At 39.9% G+C, this 14,721-nt stretch overlaps 1 protein-coding gene across 1 annotated transcript in view; it reads left to right on the top strand.

Moving 5' to 3' along the window:
* The window catches only part of SIL1 (SIL1 nucleotide exchange factor), a 610,112-nt gene that overhangs the window by 408,121 nt on the left and 187,270 nt on the right, over positions 1–14,721 (top strand). Inside the window, exon 5 of the mRNA XM_006866222.1 lies at positions 12,910–13,030. Within this exon, the coding sequence (XP_006866284.1) occupies positions 12,910–13,030 (121 nt within the window). The remainder of the gene's footprint in view (positions 1–12,909; positions 13,031–14,721) is intronic.

Genomic DNA, 14,721 nt, shown 5'->3' with positions numbered 1-14,721 from the left:
CGACTCCACGTCACATAACCAACCAATGTTGGTTAAGAATATTGAATATACCACAGACTTCCAGAAGAATTAATACATCTGTCTTGGAAGAAGTACAGCCAGAATGTTACTTAGAAGTAAGGATGTACTGTAGACATGTTATCAAGAGAAGTCCAGTCCGTGGAGAAGGACATCATGCTTGGCAAAGTAGAGGGTCAGGTCAGCAAAAGAAAGAAAGACCCTCAGGAAGATGGATTGACACAGTGACTGTAACCATGGGCTCAAACACAGGAACCATTCTGAGGATAGACCATGTCTAGGCAGTTATTTCTGTTGGAACGGGCTTGATGCACCTAACAGAAACTTACTATTCTGTATTGCATTACAGTGTCCCTTCTAATTTGTCTCTCTTATCTGCTTGCCTTCTATAGGGGCGTTTGAGTTTGTTCCTTTTTCTTAGATCACTGTTTCTTACCTACTCCTCTACCAGGGTTCCTCTTGCCTAAGACTTCATGTTTGTAGGTTTCCTAGGCCTCTTTTGTGCTTCTTATCCTATCCAGAACTACGTTCCTGAGGCTGTGTGTAGGCTCTGAGCTTAGCTTTCTGCCTAACCCTTAGTAATGTTTGCTGTCATTTTGGACTACATATGATAGACAGTTGCTTTTCAGAGATTCAGATGAGATGTTGTTGTTGTATGCTATTGAGTTAATTCCAACTCTGTAGGGTTTCTGAGAGCAGCTGGTGGATTTGAACTGCAGACCTTATGGTTAGCAGTCTAGTGTTTACCCTACATAAGTATATAGTATGAATTATTCTCACTTGTCCTAGAGAAGGTTGGTAGAATGTACAGGTGGTTTCCTGACTATAGTATTTAATATCAAGAGGAAAACAAAGGTCAACATTTACTTAGCTTAAAGAAAGAACCTTAATATAAAAACAGCACACTACTATCCATTGTTATTTTTATATTAAGGCCCTTTCATTAAGGTAAGTAAAAAGTTACTATCTATTGGAGTCGTAATGTGGCAATGTAGGATAAGCACCAGACCGACCACAAGGTCAGTTTGAACCGCAAGGTTGGCAATTTAAACTCACTAGCCACTCACTCCTTGCAAACCCTATACAGGGTTGCTGTGAGTCGGAACTGATTTGATGGCACCTAACAACAGCAACTCTATTCGTTATCATCTTATTTTATAAAGAGACATTTCAACATTAAAAAGATAGAAACTATATAAGAAAAAATAGTTATTTATATTGGATACTTTTAAATTCCTTGCTTCAGGATCATTGAATGTATTGGCACAGTAAACACACTGCCTAAAAACTCTGTGGTTTAAAACAACAGTAATTTATTTTTGTTGCTTTGACTTTTAGAACCATAATCATTTACATACTTTTCATATTCCCCACAAACAAACAAACTAATCAGAATGTGGGAGTCAGTGGCCACAAAATGGAATAAAAGCACTGACAAATGAACCATACCAAATGAGATGAAGAAGAAAAGAACTCATCTATGTAACTTTGAAAAATAGTTACTTTCTTGACTGAATACCGTAATGCTAAAGATAAAAAAAGAACTCTACATAAGTGTTGTGATCTAGTCAGTAAATATGTTTCTCACAGAGTGTAGGCTAGTAATATTGAAATTACTTTGTGCATACTAGAATTGAACAATATGTACATTGTAGATAATGAGAACTAGATTTCTCTCTTTGAAGAAAGAAAGTACAAATAAGAAAAGCAGAAAAATGAAATAAATTTGCTTGAGGTGTCGATTAAAAACTTATAGTTTTTAATACATATAGATAGATAAGGTGGTGGTGGTGTTCTGTGGAGTGGGTTCTGACTCATAGCAACCCCTGTATAGGGTTTCAGAGGCTCTAAATCTTTATGGGAACAGAAAGCCTCATCTTTCTCCCACAGAACAGCTAGTGGTTTTGAACTGCTAACCTTGGAATTAGCAGCCTGACTCGTAAGCACTACGCTACCAGAGTTCCTTATATAGAGGTAAATTTGTTTACTGAACAAATAGTCTGAGAAGCTAGACTATATGAGGGAAAACATGGCATCAGAATTGGAGGAAGATTCATAACAACCTGTGATACTAAAATGATACAACCTTGCCTGCTGAAAACAAAGAAGATTGAGGCGTTTACTGATAAAAACAACCTAATTTCATATGAAGAAACAAGAAGAATGAGTCAAACAAGTGACAAAAAATACAGAGTCAGAAAACCTATCTGAGAAAGAAATGGCATTGGCGTTAACTTGATAAGGAATTCAAAAGAATGATTGAGAGAAAGGTTGAGAAACTACTGACAAAATCAAATAACACACAGACAGAATTCTTGAAGAATTCAGGGAAAAAATTGCGAGAACAAACTGAAAAATGAAAAATTAGAAGCCATACAAAAACAGCAAATAGAAGCAATGCAAGACCAATTTCTTGGCATTGATGAGTGGTCACTTCCAGTGTTATATCCATTTGTTATAAACATCTTAGTTGGTATTCTGACAGTTTTGGGAGCCTTGTTTTTCACCAGAGCCTTCAGTACAGTGTGGATGGATGACTTCTTCCTTCAGTGCCATCAGTTTTTTTTTTGTTTTGTTTTTTTAAGCTTAATATTATATTTTATTTAGCCCAATATAGCTAAAATATTGTAATAGCAACTACCAGTACAAAAATTATTGATGAACTATTTCACATTCGTTTGTCATACTTTGTTTTTTTAACTCCATGTGCACTTTATGTTCAAGATTAGCCACATTTAAAGTGCTGAGTACCCACATGTGGCCTGCTGCTACTAAAGGGCTGAGTGCATCTGTAATAAAATGAGCTGTGGAAGGGTTACAAAAAGAGAAGATGAGAATCCCTATCCTCATCAGCGATTAATGGGACTTGTTTCCACTTTGCTCAGGATTTTGCTCACAAGTCACCTTACCGGACTTTCCCTAACTGAAGACTGCAACTCCTCACTATTGTTCTATATCTTCATATACTGCCTTTTATAGATAGATATTTATCGTGATAATTATCATTGCCTAATTTATCTATTACCAGTTTCATTTATTTATTTTTTAAATGTTTTATTGTGAGTTGTGTGATAGTCTACATGGGAGAACATTAGCTTTACATTCATTCCATCATCTATCATTTCATTGGCATAGTTACCACCCATCCATGCATCCTCACCCAACCAAAGGGTGTACCCTGCACACACACACACACACACACACACACACACACACACACCACAGTCCTCAGCCGCTTTCCATCTCCTGATCCCCAGTCCCCAGCCACACCATCTCTTGACATCGTCTTCTCTGCCTCTATCTCAGGCCTCACCGCTTCTCTGGGTAGGATCCCGCTCTCTGCTTTTCTCCATTGATGGTCCTAGGCTCCTCCGCTCCTAGACTGAAAAGTTAATGACTCCCATCCTTGCTACAAAATGTCCACCTTTAGATTTCCAACCCTCACAATCAGTCCTGATAACAATTATTCACCATTGCATCACAAGAGACCCATCTGTATTTAGTTTTCATTATCCCTTCCTGGACAGGCTGGACACTATTCACTGGAGACTCTACCTTCCTCCACACCCTTTGGATCTAGGTTCCCTCTTAAAAGCTTGTAAGGCAGTCACTTCTTACCTTTGTATCCCTCCCCCCATTTTGGGTAGCCAATGTCCAAGTTGCCCATCCCTGTCTACCCTTTGTGTGGAGGGGGTGGGAATACTTCTTGCAGCAGGGATTTGTTTCCTCTTTTGAACTACTGCATTTATAGGTGTAGGTCATGTTTATTGAATTGTATCAGATGACACTTTTTTCCTCTTCTTTCTTCTTTGGGTTGAGCTCTGTTTATCCTGTCATTGAAGCCAGGTCAAATGGGTATCATCTGCAAGTGTGGGTGTTCTTGCGTCTGTCCATCCTCTTTTTATCGGCTGGCCACCCCGCTCTCCACTCTAGACCTCTGTGGCTGTGTCATTGACTCTGAGCCCATGAGTCCCCAGGTGTTGCCTCGCTACTGGCCGACCAGGTCTCCACCTGGGTTCACAGTAGTTTGCTGAACGATGTAGGGCTTAGCTCGCCACTTCATTGATGTTCTTCGGTCACTTCCCCTTCTGGGTGATGTGCGTGGTTGTCAGTCAAAGCATATATTTCCCTTGCGTCTTAGTCTTGGAAGAGAATTTGCACTGAGAGGATCCGACCACTTGCCTTGATGTCTCCTGGGCAAGCAACCTGTATGTTGTTGTGGTAACAGTCGGACTGCCCTTATTGTTTTGTATTTTTCCTGTAGGTCCTTCTTTTAAGAAGTATCTTCTGGTTTTCTAGCTGCTCCTGAGTGCCATCAGTTTTGATCATATGCCCCCTCCTGAAATGGTTTGATGTTGACTAGTTCTTTTGATATAGTGACTCTGTGTATTCCTTCCATCGTCTTTTGATGCTTCTTGTATCATCCAATATCTTGCCTATAGAATCCTGCAGTATTTCTACTCAGGGCTTGAATTTTTCTTCAGTTCTTTTAGCTTGAGAAATGCCAAGCATGTTCTTCCTGTTGGATTTTCTAACACCAGGTCTCATTGTATATTTCATTATAATACTTAACTTTGTGCAACCATTACTGGAAGAACATTTGCAGCAGCCCCAAAAGAACCTTGTACTTTTAGCAGTTACTTCCAATTTACCCTTCCCCAGTTCCAGAACACTAATCTACTACTGCTGTGGATTTAGCAACCCTGGGCATTTTATATAAAGGTATACAAAATGTGGCCTTTTGTGTTTGGCTTTTTTTGTGTCTTAGCAGAATGTTTTCAGGGTTCGTCCATGTTGTAACGTAGCAGAACTTCATTTCATTTTAAGAAGTAATAATATTCCATTGTATGTGTATACCAAATTTACATGTTTATTTATCAGTTAATGGGCATTTGAGTATTTTTCACATTTGGGCTATTATGACTAATGCTCCAGTGAGCATTGGTGTGCAAGTATCTTCTGAATCCCTGCTTTCAAGAATCTTAGGAGTGGAGTTGCTGGGTCATATGGGTTGCTGGGTCTATGTTTAATTTCTTGATAAAGTACTTTTCCATAGTGACTTCTGCCATGATTTTTGTTTACTTGTACAGTGGAAGTAAAAGTGCTGTGGAAATTACCTTTATTATTAGTTAATCAAATCCTAATATCACTTGTAATAAGACAAAGACTTCATGAATCCTGTGATATGATGATACATTGAGAAAGACACAGCATCATTTTGTTTGATGCTTCTGCCGGGGATTCATGACCTCAGTCTAATAATGGGAAGGTACCAGTTAGGCCTTAGTAACATCAGTATTTCTTATTTCATAACAGATTGTGAAAGACAAGGATAGACCTAGCAACTGTTGAAGAACAGAAGACTAGGTAGAAATAACTTCCAAAGGTTATGTGGGATCCCTAAAAGGAGGCTATTAGTGGAAATGCTGATAAGGATCAGAAAGCATCTTTAGTTTGCGTAATTGTAGATTTTTTTAGTTTTGAGAATTGTATTATTGTTATGTAAGATGTTAACATTGAGGAAGACTAGGTGAGGGGTTTTTGGAAACCGTGCTAATTTTGTAATTTTAATGTAAATTTAAAGATAGTTTAAACTAGAAAGTTAAAAACAATGAAAAACAGTCATTTATTCTTGCTCACATATGTGGTTAGACTTGGTCCTTATCTGTGAATTGGGTCTAGGTTTGCTTCATGAATCTCTTACCATTGAACCAGAAGGCTAGTATTGGCATATTCGTCTCATGGTGATGTTTGAAGCCCAAGAGACAAGCTAACCATGCAAACACATTTTGCTTGGACATTTGTTAGCATTTCACTGATCACAGCATGTCACAAATCATCCTAACATCAAGTAATGGGAAAGTATACAACCCCCTCTTGAATCCTGGTGTGGCACTGTGGGTTAATGTGCTGGACTGCAAAGTCTGTTTAAGGGGAATTACATTGTCCCATGGGAGAGAATGTACATACAGGAACTGGAGAAGAAAACTTGGGGAAAAGGATGATATCAAATACAGATATTTCTCCCTCCATTCCACCACCCCTGGGAAGAACAGGTTGTTGCTTGTCTTGGACTGTGATTGAAGTTAGTAACAAGAAGTTTCAATGGAGATCAAGACTCAAGTCAGTGTCAAAGAGTTTCAAAGAGGTCAAAACTCAAGCATTATGTCACCTTACTTACTATGGATAGGTTGTCCTTTGACTGGGGCACTCAGATATTCTACCTAAGAAACCAGTGACGGGAAGACAGGCATGTTAGGCTTTGTACGCCTCTTTGCCTTTCCGGATCTCTATCTTATTTTCTGCCAGTCCCCTTGCCTCCTATCCCTCAGTCCTTAAAACTCTTTACCTATAGCTGCATGTATCTTGTAACTTTTCTTTACCACTGCTCTTCCCTGTGTCTGGCCCTTGAATCCTTAGAAGGATGCAGGGTCAGATCACACACTCTGTCTAACTTGGCACCTTTCCCAATGGGGTGGAAACATTTGAAATACTTTATTTCTGCTGCCTCTGCTGCTGCCATGACTGGTTTTGTGTATTTAAAATGAGCACAACCTGTATTTTAAGTTAATGCTATTGTGGCTGCTCTTGCCCCCTGTGGTGGCTTATGTGAAGGGAGTAATTTTGGAATTTTCCCCAAATAAAATTAATTTATATTCATGCAAGATCCAAGTCTCATCCTTCCCTGGCTTAGCACAGTGGAACATGGTATGTTGAGGAGCTTAAAAACTAATGTATTTTTTCTTTTCCATTTCTCCCTTTGATTGAAAGTCTGAAAAATCAAGATGTTATTATTATAACTAGTATTACTACTATTTCTACTGTTATTACTAGATGTCGTTGAGTCTATTCTGACTCATAGTGACCTGTACACAACAGAATGAGATGCTGCCTGGTCCTGTGTTATCCTAATAGTTGTTGTTACTACTACTATGAAAATAACTAATACCATGACTGCTAATCTTTCTGTCCAAGTAAAAATCTTTGTTGGCCTATGAAAAGCCCACATTCCTTAATAAACTTACTAAATTTTCACTCAACAAATAATTATTAAGACCTTACTATATACTAGGAGTCCTGGTGTGGCACTGTGGGTTAATGCACTAGTCTGCAAAGTCATTTGAACTGCAAGGTTGGCGGTTCAGGCTCACCAGCTGCTCCTTGGAAACCCTATACAGGGTCTCTATGGGTCGGAATCGACTCGACGGCACTTCACAACAACAACAACAGCATTTACTAGGAAGAGTCCTGGTATGGTACTGTGGGATAAAGACCACAAGGTTAGTTTAAACTAGAAGGTCAGCATTTCAAACTCACCAGTTGCCCCTTGGAAACCTTATGTTATTAAGTGCCATTGCATCAGTTCCAACCCATAGCGACCCTATATAGGGTTTCTGAGGAGCAGCTGGTGAGCCTGAACTGCCAACTTTGTGGTTCATACCAACTTCTCAGTCTAGTGCATTAGCCCACAGCACCACACCAGAACTATACAGGGTTACTTTTAGTTGGAACTGACTCCAGGGCACTTAACAATGACAACAATATACTAGGAGGAATCTGGGTGTGGTGCTGTGGGATAAAGCACTGGGCCGCAAGATCAGTTTGAACCACAATGTTGGCAGTTCAAACTCACCAGCAGCTCCTTGGAAACCTGTACTGAGTTGCTATGAGTCAGAAACAACTCGACAGCACTTAACAACAATAACAATATATACTAAACCATGTGAGAGGCTCTGGGAATAAAATGGTGAGCATTTATATTAACCAGAAAAATACAGTAATTAAAATATACTGATTGTGGTCAGTATATTTTAATTTCTGTGGTGTGGCACTGTAGGATCAATACTGGACTTCCAGTCACAGGTTGGCAGTTCAAACCCACCAGCGGCTCCTTGGAAACCCTATACAGGGTTGCTATGAGTCAGAACTAACTCAGTGGCACTTACCAACAACAGCAGCAACTGATTGTGGTCAGTGCTATGAAGAAAAGTTTCATGCTGTTGTGAAAGTCTTAGTCTTTGTGGAGGCCAACCTGATCTGATCTAGGGAAATAGAGGGTGGCTGTCAGAGGAAGTGAAGCTGGGGTTTAGAAGATGAGAAGATGGACCCTGGGTTTAAAAAGAGTGAGTATCTGGATGACGGGATCAGAGCTGCAACAACCTCATGGTCGGAGGGAGCATGGCTCCTTCAGGAAGTGGTAAAAGGCCAGTGTGGTCTGCATTGCAGGATAGACAAGGCTTAAGAGGCAGGCAGGGGCTGGATGCTACTGGGCCCCATCAACCAGGGTGAGAATTTTTGAAAACCATTATCCTAAGAGCAGTTGTTATTGTTGTTAAGTGCTGTTGAGTCTGTTGTGACTCATAGTGACCCTGCAGAGAGTTTCCAAAGAGTGGCTGGTGAGTTTGAGCTACCAGCCTTGCACTTCAAACTGACCTTGCAGGCCAGTCTTATCCTGCAGCAGTACAGTAGGAATCATGAATGACATTAAAGCAGGGGAATGACTTGCTCAGACTTACATTTTGAAGAAAAAAAAAATTATTAGAAAAAAAAACAGTTAAATTGGAGTCATGAGGGGATGCCAGTTGCGGGGGGGGCTACTGCAGTGTCCCAAAGACAAGATGGTGTCATAGACAAGAACAGTGATGGGGGAGGCAAAAAGGGTATGCATTCAAGAGATAGAGTAAGAAAAATCAACAGGTTTTAGAGATGGATTGGACGTAGTTGGTGATGGTGTTCCATCAATTTTCGGTTTGTTGAGGTGAGACCACGTCACCCCTTCATACATTCAGAAATGAGATTAGTGCTAAAGAGCTTGTCCTCTGCTCCGTGATCATAGTAATAGGATAAAGATGCCAATTTGTTGTTGTTGTTGTCAGTATTTGGTCTCACCTTCTCCCAGAACCATCTTCCTCAGCCATTAGCTTTATTTTGCTACCCCATTCTGGACATTCTGAGTACATCCTTAACAGCCTCCCCACAGCCCTTTCTGCCAGCTTCTTCTTCTCCTTGTTTTCTGAATTCAGCCTGTCAATGTCTTTATCTCAACCTTATATAACTTCCAGTTCACCTTATTAAGGAAAGCTTCCCAGAGGCAGATTTTGGACGTATTTTTGAACCTGGTGGCATTTTGGATGTGTTTTGGATTAGAAGGAAGATCCCGTAAGCACATAGCTACACACTGGAAGTTCCCATTTTATCTGTATCCCAAGGATACAGAAATCCCCCAGTGTGGTGAGGCAGCAGGAGTGGAAACAGCATGTCTTGGTGGATGGTGTTTCCCTGGTTCCTTGGTTTTCTGATGGGGTTCCAGTGACTGGTGAAACTGAGTTCACTAGGATCCCAAATTAAGAAAACTATTGAATTCTTGTTATATTATTGCTGTTTTATACTCAGTTTACCTCATGCTTCTGTGAGAACCTGTGCTTTGTGGTTCTTTGGAAGGGACTTATTTGTTTTTTATTCTTGAATCAAACTTTTCACCAGCAAGTTGATGTCATTCTTAGGCAGGAGAAATAAAAATCAATGTTCAGGGTACAGCACAGTATTTTGGCGTCTAGATTTCCCATCTCCAGTCAGTGAAAAGTCCTTTCCTTGAGATTTATATCCTTATTGCCATTAACTTTGATCATTGTTATCTCTAGTGCCTCCCATGTTGTTGTTGTTAAGTGCTGTTCAGTGAGTTCTGAACAATAGTGACCCTGTATAGGGTTTCCAAGGAGTGGCTGGTGAGTTTGAACCACAGGGCCACACCAGACTCTGTGCCTACCATGGTGGCTGATAGATAGTAGTTGCTTGATAAATACCAGTTGCACAAATGAATGAGTTTATAAATAGTATAACATTGCTTTTGTAGATATGATCTTGCACAGTTGCTTTTTAACTATCCTTGGGTAATTGTGTCCAATTGTGTGTATAAGTATCCCATTCATTTACAACACTTAGTTTCCTCGTTAGTGGATCTGTTCCTCAGAGACAGGAAGATGTTGGTTTTAATTTCTCTTGGTTCCAATCCCGGCTTCCTTGACTTGCTACATCCTCCTGCCTTCCAGTCTCTACCTTTTTCCTTCTCATAAAAGTTAAGTGCCACAAATTTTATGTGCTAAGCTCTGGCCTAGGGACAGAGGAAATAAAAAAGTAAGAGAGAGCCTGACTAAACAGACAAGGATGGTGATATGTAAGCATGCTGGCTCTCTGGGGTTCTGTGAAACCCAGGTAAGGAGCAGAAAGGGTGTCATGGAGGAGATGATAATGTAGCTGTGTCCTTAACTATAAGTAGGTATTCACCAGGGTGCTATAGGCACATAGCAAAAAGGCTTGTTTGCTCAACTAAAGAAAGCATGTTGTTTTTGTTGCCTTTGAGTCAATTCCGACACATAGTGACCCGTGTGTTAGAAAGAAGAAATACTCTGAAGGGTTTTCTTGGCTGTAATCTCTTTTCTTCTTCTTTTTTTCTTTAAATTTTTATTGTGAATTGGGTGAAGGTATACGGAGCTCTGGTAGCATAGTGGTTATGAATCGGGCTCCTAATTTCACAGTCAGCAGTTTGAAACTACCAGCTGCTCCGCGGGAGAAAGATGAGGCTTTCTGCTCCTGTAAAGATTTATAGCCTCGGAAATCCTGTACATGGTCGCTATGAGTCGGAATCAACTCCACGGCACAGAACAACAACAACAACATACAAAGTTAATTATCAGTTTTATGTTTAACATTCATGCACATTTTGTTTCATTTCACTGATTACAGTCCCCTCAATACAACATCACTTATTCTACTTCCTCCTTCTTCTTCCTATTTATATTTCTCCTTCTTTCCTAACCTTTTTGAACTCTGTCCTTAGATAAATGCTGCCCTTTTGATCTCAAATGGTTGATCATTTTAAGGTGTGCATAGTCTCAGGGGTTCCACCAGTCTCTATCTAACCAGTAAGCCTGGTCTCTTTCATGATTTTGAGTTTTGTTCCACATTTTCTTCTACTTTTTCTTGGACCATCTAATGTGATCCTTTTCAGAGCAGTTGATAGTCGTAGCTGGGCACCATCCAGTTCCTGTGGTCTCAGGGTCATGGAAATTAGTGTTCATATGGTTTTGCGATATGCAGATGATACAACCTTGATCGCTGAAAGTGAAGAGGACTTGAAACATTTACTTATGAAGATTAAAGAGCACAGCCTTTGGTATGGATTACATCTCAATGTCAAGAAAACAAAAATCCTCACCACTGGACCAATAAACACATTCTTATCAATGGAGAAAAGATTGAAGTTGTCAAGGACTTCATTCTTCTTGGATCAACTATCAACACTCGTGGAAGTAGCAGTCAAGAGATCAGACGACGTATTGCACTGGGAAAATCTGCTGCACAGGAAATTTTTAAAGTATTGAAGAGCAGAGATGTCAGCTTGAGGACTAGGGTGCGCCTGACCCAGGCCATTGTGTTTTCAATAGCTTCATATGGATGCGAAAGCTGGACAGTGAATAAGGAGGATCGTAGAAGAATTGATGCCTTTGAGTTGTGGTGTTGGAGGAGAATACTGAGGGTGCCATGGACTGCCAAAAGAACCAATAGATCTGTTTTGGAAGAAGTGCAGCCAGAGTGCTCCTTGGAGGCCAGGATGGCTAAGCTTCGTCTCTCCTACTTTGGACATGTAGTCCGGAGGAAACAATCATTGGAGAAGGATGTCATGCTGGGTAGGGTGGAGGGTCAGAGAAAAAGAGGAAGACCCCCAACGAGATGGATCGGCCAGGTGGCATCATTGATGGCGTCGGGTGTGGCAGCGGTGGTGAGGTTGGCCCAGGATCGGACATTGTTTCGTTCTGCTGTGCATGGGGTTACTGTGAGTCGGTTCCGATTCGATGGCACCTGACAACAACAATGGTTTTTGTTAGTCCACTGTACTAATTGTTTCCAGGTATCTTTGATTTTCATCACTCTTATTTATTCCATTCAGGGAGAGACCAATAGTTGCACCAAAGATGGCCACTCACAAGCTTTAAGATCCAGTTGCTACTCATCAAAGCAGAATGTAGAACATTGTCTTTGTGAACTATGCCAGTTGATCTTGGAGTTCCCTGAGACTATGGTCCTGAGACCCCAGGGGTGTTTGATTATATCTAAGGTATTTTCATAGCTTCCCCCCTGTATGCTTCTCATATTCATGGATATATTTGCAACAAAAGTAAATACTCATGTACAAATACTCCTTGTCAAACCTATATATATTTTTGGGTACACTCCTACTCTCCTTCCCATAACTGTGCAGTCTGTGTGTCTATTCAATTGTGTGTTGTCTTGGCTCTAATCTTAACAGAAGCAGATTACCTGGTCTTTTCTTCCACAGTACCACTGAGTGGGTTCTAACTGCCAACCTTTATGTTAGCAGCTGAGTACAAACTGTTTGTGTTACCTAGGGCCATTAGAATGGAGTCCTGGTAAGGTGCTATAGGATAAGCACTCAACTGCAATGTCAGTTTGAACTGCAAGGTTGGTGGTTCAAATCTACCAGTTGCTCCTCAGATACCCTATATAGGGATCGACAGCACTTACAACAACAAGAGGCATTGGAATAGCTTCAATATGCAGCTTCTGACTAGGGGATGTTGGTCTCTGGATTCTAGTATAGATACTCCTGCCTATCTTGCCTCATTCCCTTATTAGCTATGAACTAACAAAGGGAGTATATGTAAATGGTTTGTATGTTGTGTATATGTGGGTGTGCGTTATAGAGACAGAGAAAAGAGATGGATAGGTGAATGGATTGAAGAGGGAAGTGGACACAGCTGAATCCGGTGTTCATAACTAACATTTCCTGTTGACTTTTTAGCCAGGCATTCCATCACAGTGCCCCTCTGAGGACCCCATACCTCATGAGTCTTCTCATTTCTTGTCTTTTAGGTCAGGCTGTCCCTGCAGGGTCTCACGTGCGGTTGAATCTCCAGACTGGTGAAAGAGAAGTGAAACTCCAATATGAGGACAAATTCCGAAACAATTTGAAAGGGTCAAGAAAAGGCAAAAGGTACAGTTTCAGCCCTAGGGACTGGGAGGGTAAGTGATGGCATTGATTGTGTAATACCGAAAGCAACGACAATGTAATGTTTCTTCCTCAAATTCATGCGACTTTTTTTTTTTAATTTGAAATTTAATAGCCTAGAATTTGTGATAAATCTGTCAGGGTTTTATGGCATTTTACTTCTATAGTCTTTGGAAAGAAACAGTTTGCAAAGCAAATTGATACTTTAAAAAAGGCTGTAGGGGGAATGCTTAACCTGCTTTGAAAATGAAACTGTTTTTTCCCAGTACTTTAAGAGCACCCATTTGAATCCCAACAATTAATGCGCTGATTACAGATGAGTCATCTATTCATTAAAACAGGCCTGTTAGGCCTTCTGCTTTGCAGTCATACTTCCTTGGTGAACAATATAACTGCATTTTAAAGTCTTTAATTCAGACTAACTTTTTCTCTTGTTAGTCCATATTAAAACAGAATTTCTTATAGTATAAAAGTAGAAACAACTGTAATTCTCCAATGGTTTTGGTTTCCTTATTTTTTAATAGTCACTTTAGATTATTTGATTTTGGAGAGATAATATTTTCTATTTTTTGCCTAAATTAACAAATCTTCTGCACAAACATTTTTGTATGAGGGGGGAGTAGACTGAAGTATAAGGCAACAGGGGCTGCTTTACTTATGTTTTCTGGAAGGTCAGTATAAATATTAGACATGAAAGTGTTAACACAGAGATCAAAATACTATTGCCTGTTTTTGTATGGCCCACTAGCAAAGTTGGTTTTAACATTTTCTAGTGGTTGGAACCACTGCTCGTCTGTCGTCAGTGCGTTGTACTTTGGTGACTTGTGTGTTGCTGTGATGCTGGAAGCTATGCCATTAGCTTTTAAATACTAGCAGAAATGGTATCACTTTCATTGTCAAAAAGAGCATTTCAGGATCCATCTTTGAAGGACAATGCTGTCTGTAATAGGATAATATACACATATCTACAAGGTAGACCAGGAGTCCTGAGTGTGTGTTAACGTGTGTGTATGTTTGTGTGTGTGTGTGTGTGTGTGGCACTGCGGCAGTTAGAACTGAAAAGTCAGTGGTTGTATACAATGTTGTTAAGAGTTGGAACCTATACAATGTTGCTATGAGTCGGAACCAACTTGTCAGCACTTTACAACATCAACAAAATGGTAGACCAATAATACCACTGTTATTTCAAATTTACACACCAACCACTAAAGCCAATTGAAGAATTTAAGGCTGAAATTGATAGAACATGCAATCAAAATATACTGATAATTATTGATGATTAGAATACAAATATTAGAAACAAAGAGGAAGCATCAGCAGCTGGAAAATATGGTCTTGGTGATAGAAACGATGTTGGCGATCATGATAGAATTTTGCAACACCAACAACGTACTCATTGTCAATACATTTTTTCAACAATATATAAGTTAACTGACTATACACATGAACCTCACTAGATGGAATGCACAGGAATCAAATTGACTACATCTGTGGAAAGAAATGATAGAGTAGCTTAATATCATCAGCCAAAACAAGGCCAGGGCAAACTGTGGAATAGACCATCAATTGCTCATATGTAACTTTAAGGTGAAGCTGAAAAAAATTACAACTCCATGAGAGCCAAATATGATCTTGAGTATATCCTACCTGAATTTAGAGACCATATCAAGAACAGA

The sequence above is a fragment of the Chrysochloris asiatica genome, unplaced genomic scaffold (assembly GCF_000296735.1).
Source record: "Chrysochloris asiatica unplaced genomic scaffold, ChrAsi1.0 scaffold00087, whole genome shotgun sequence".
Taxonomy (NCBI): domain Eukaryota; kingdom Metazoa; phylum Chordata; class Mammalia; order Afrosoricida; family Chrysochloridae; genus Chrysochloris; species Chrysochloris asiatica.
This window is presented reverse-complemented; position numbering and strand designations above follow the sequence as displayed.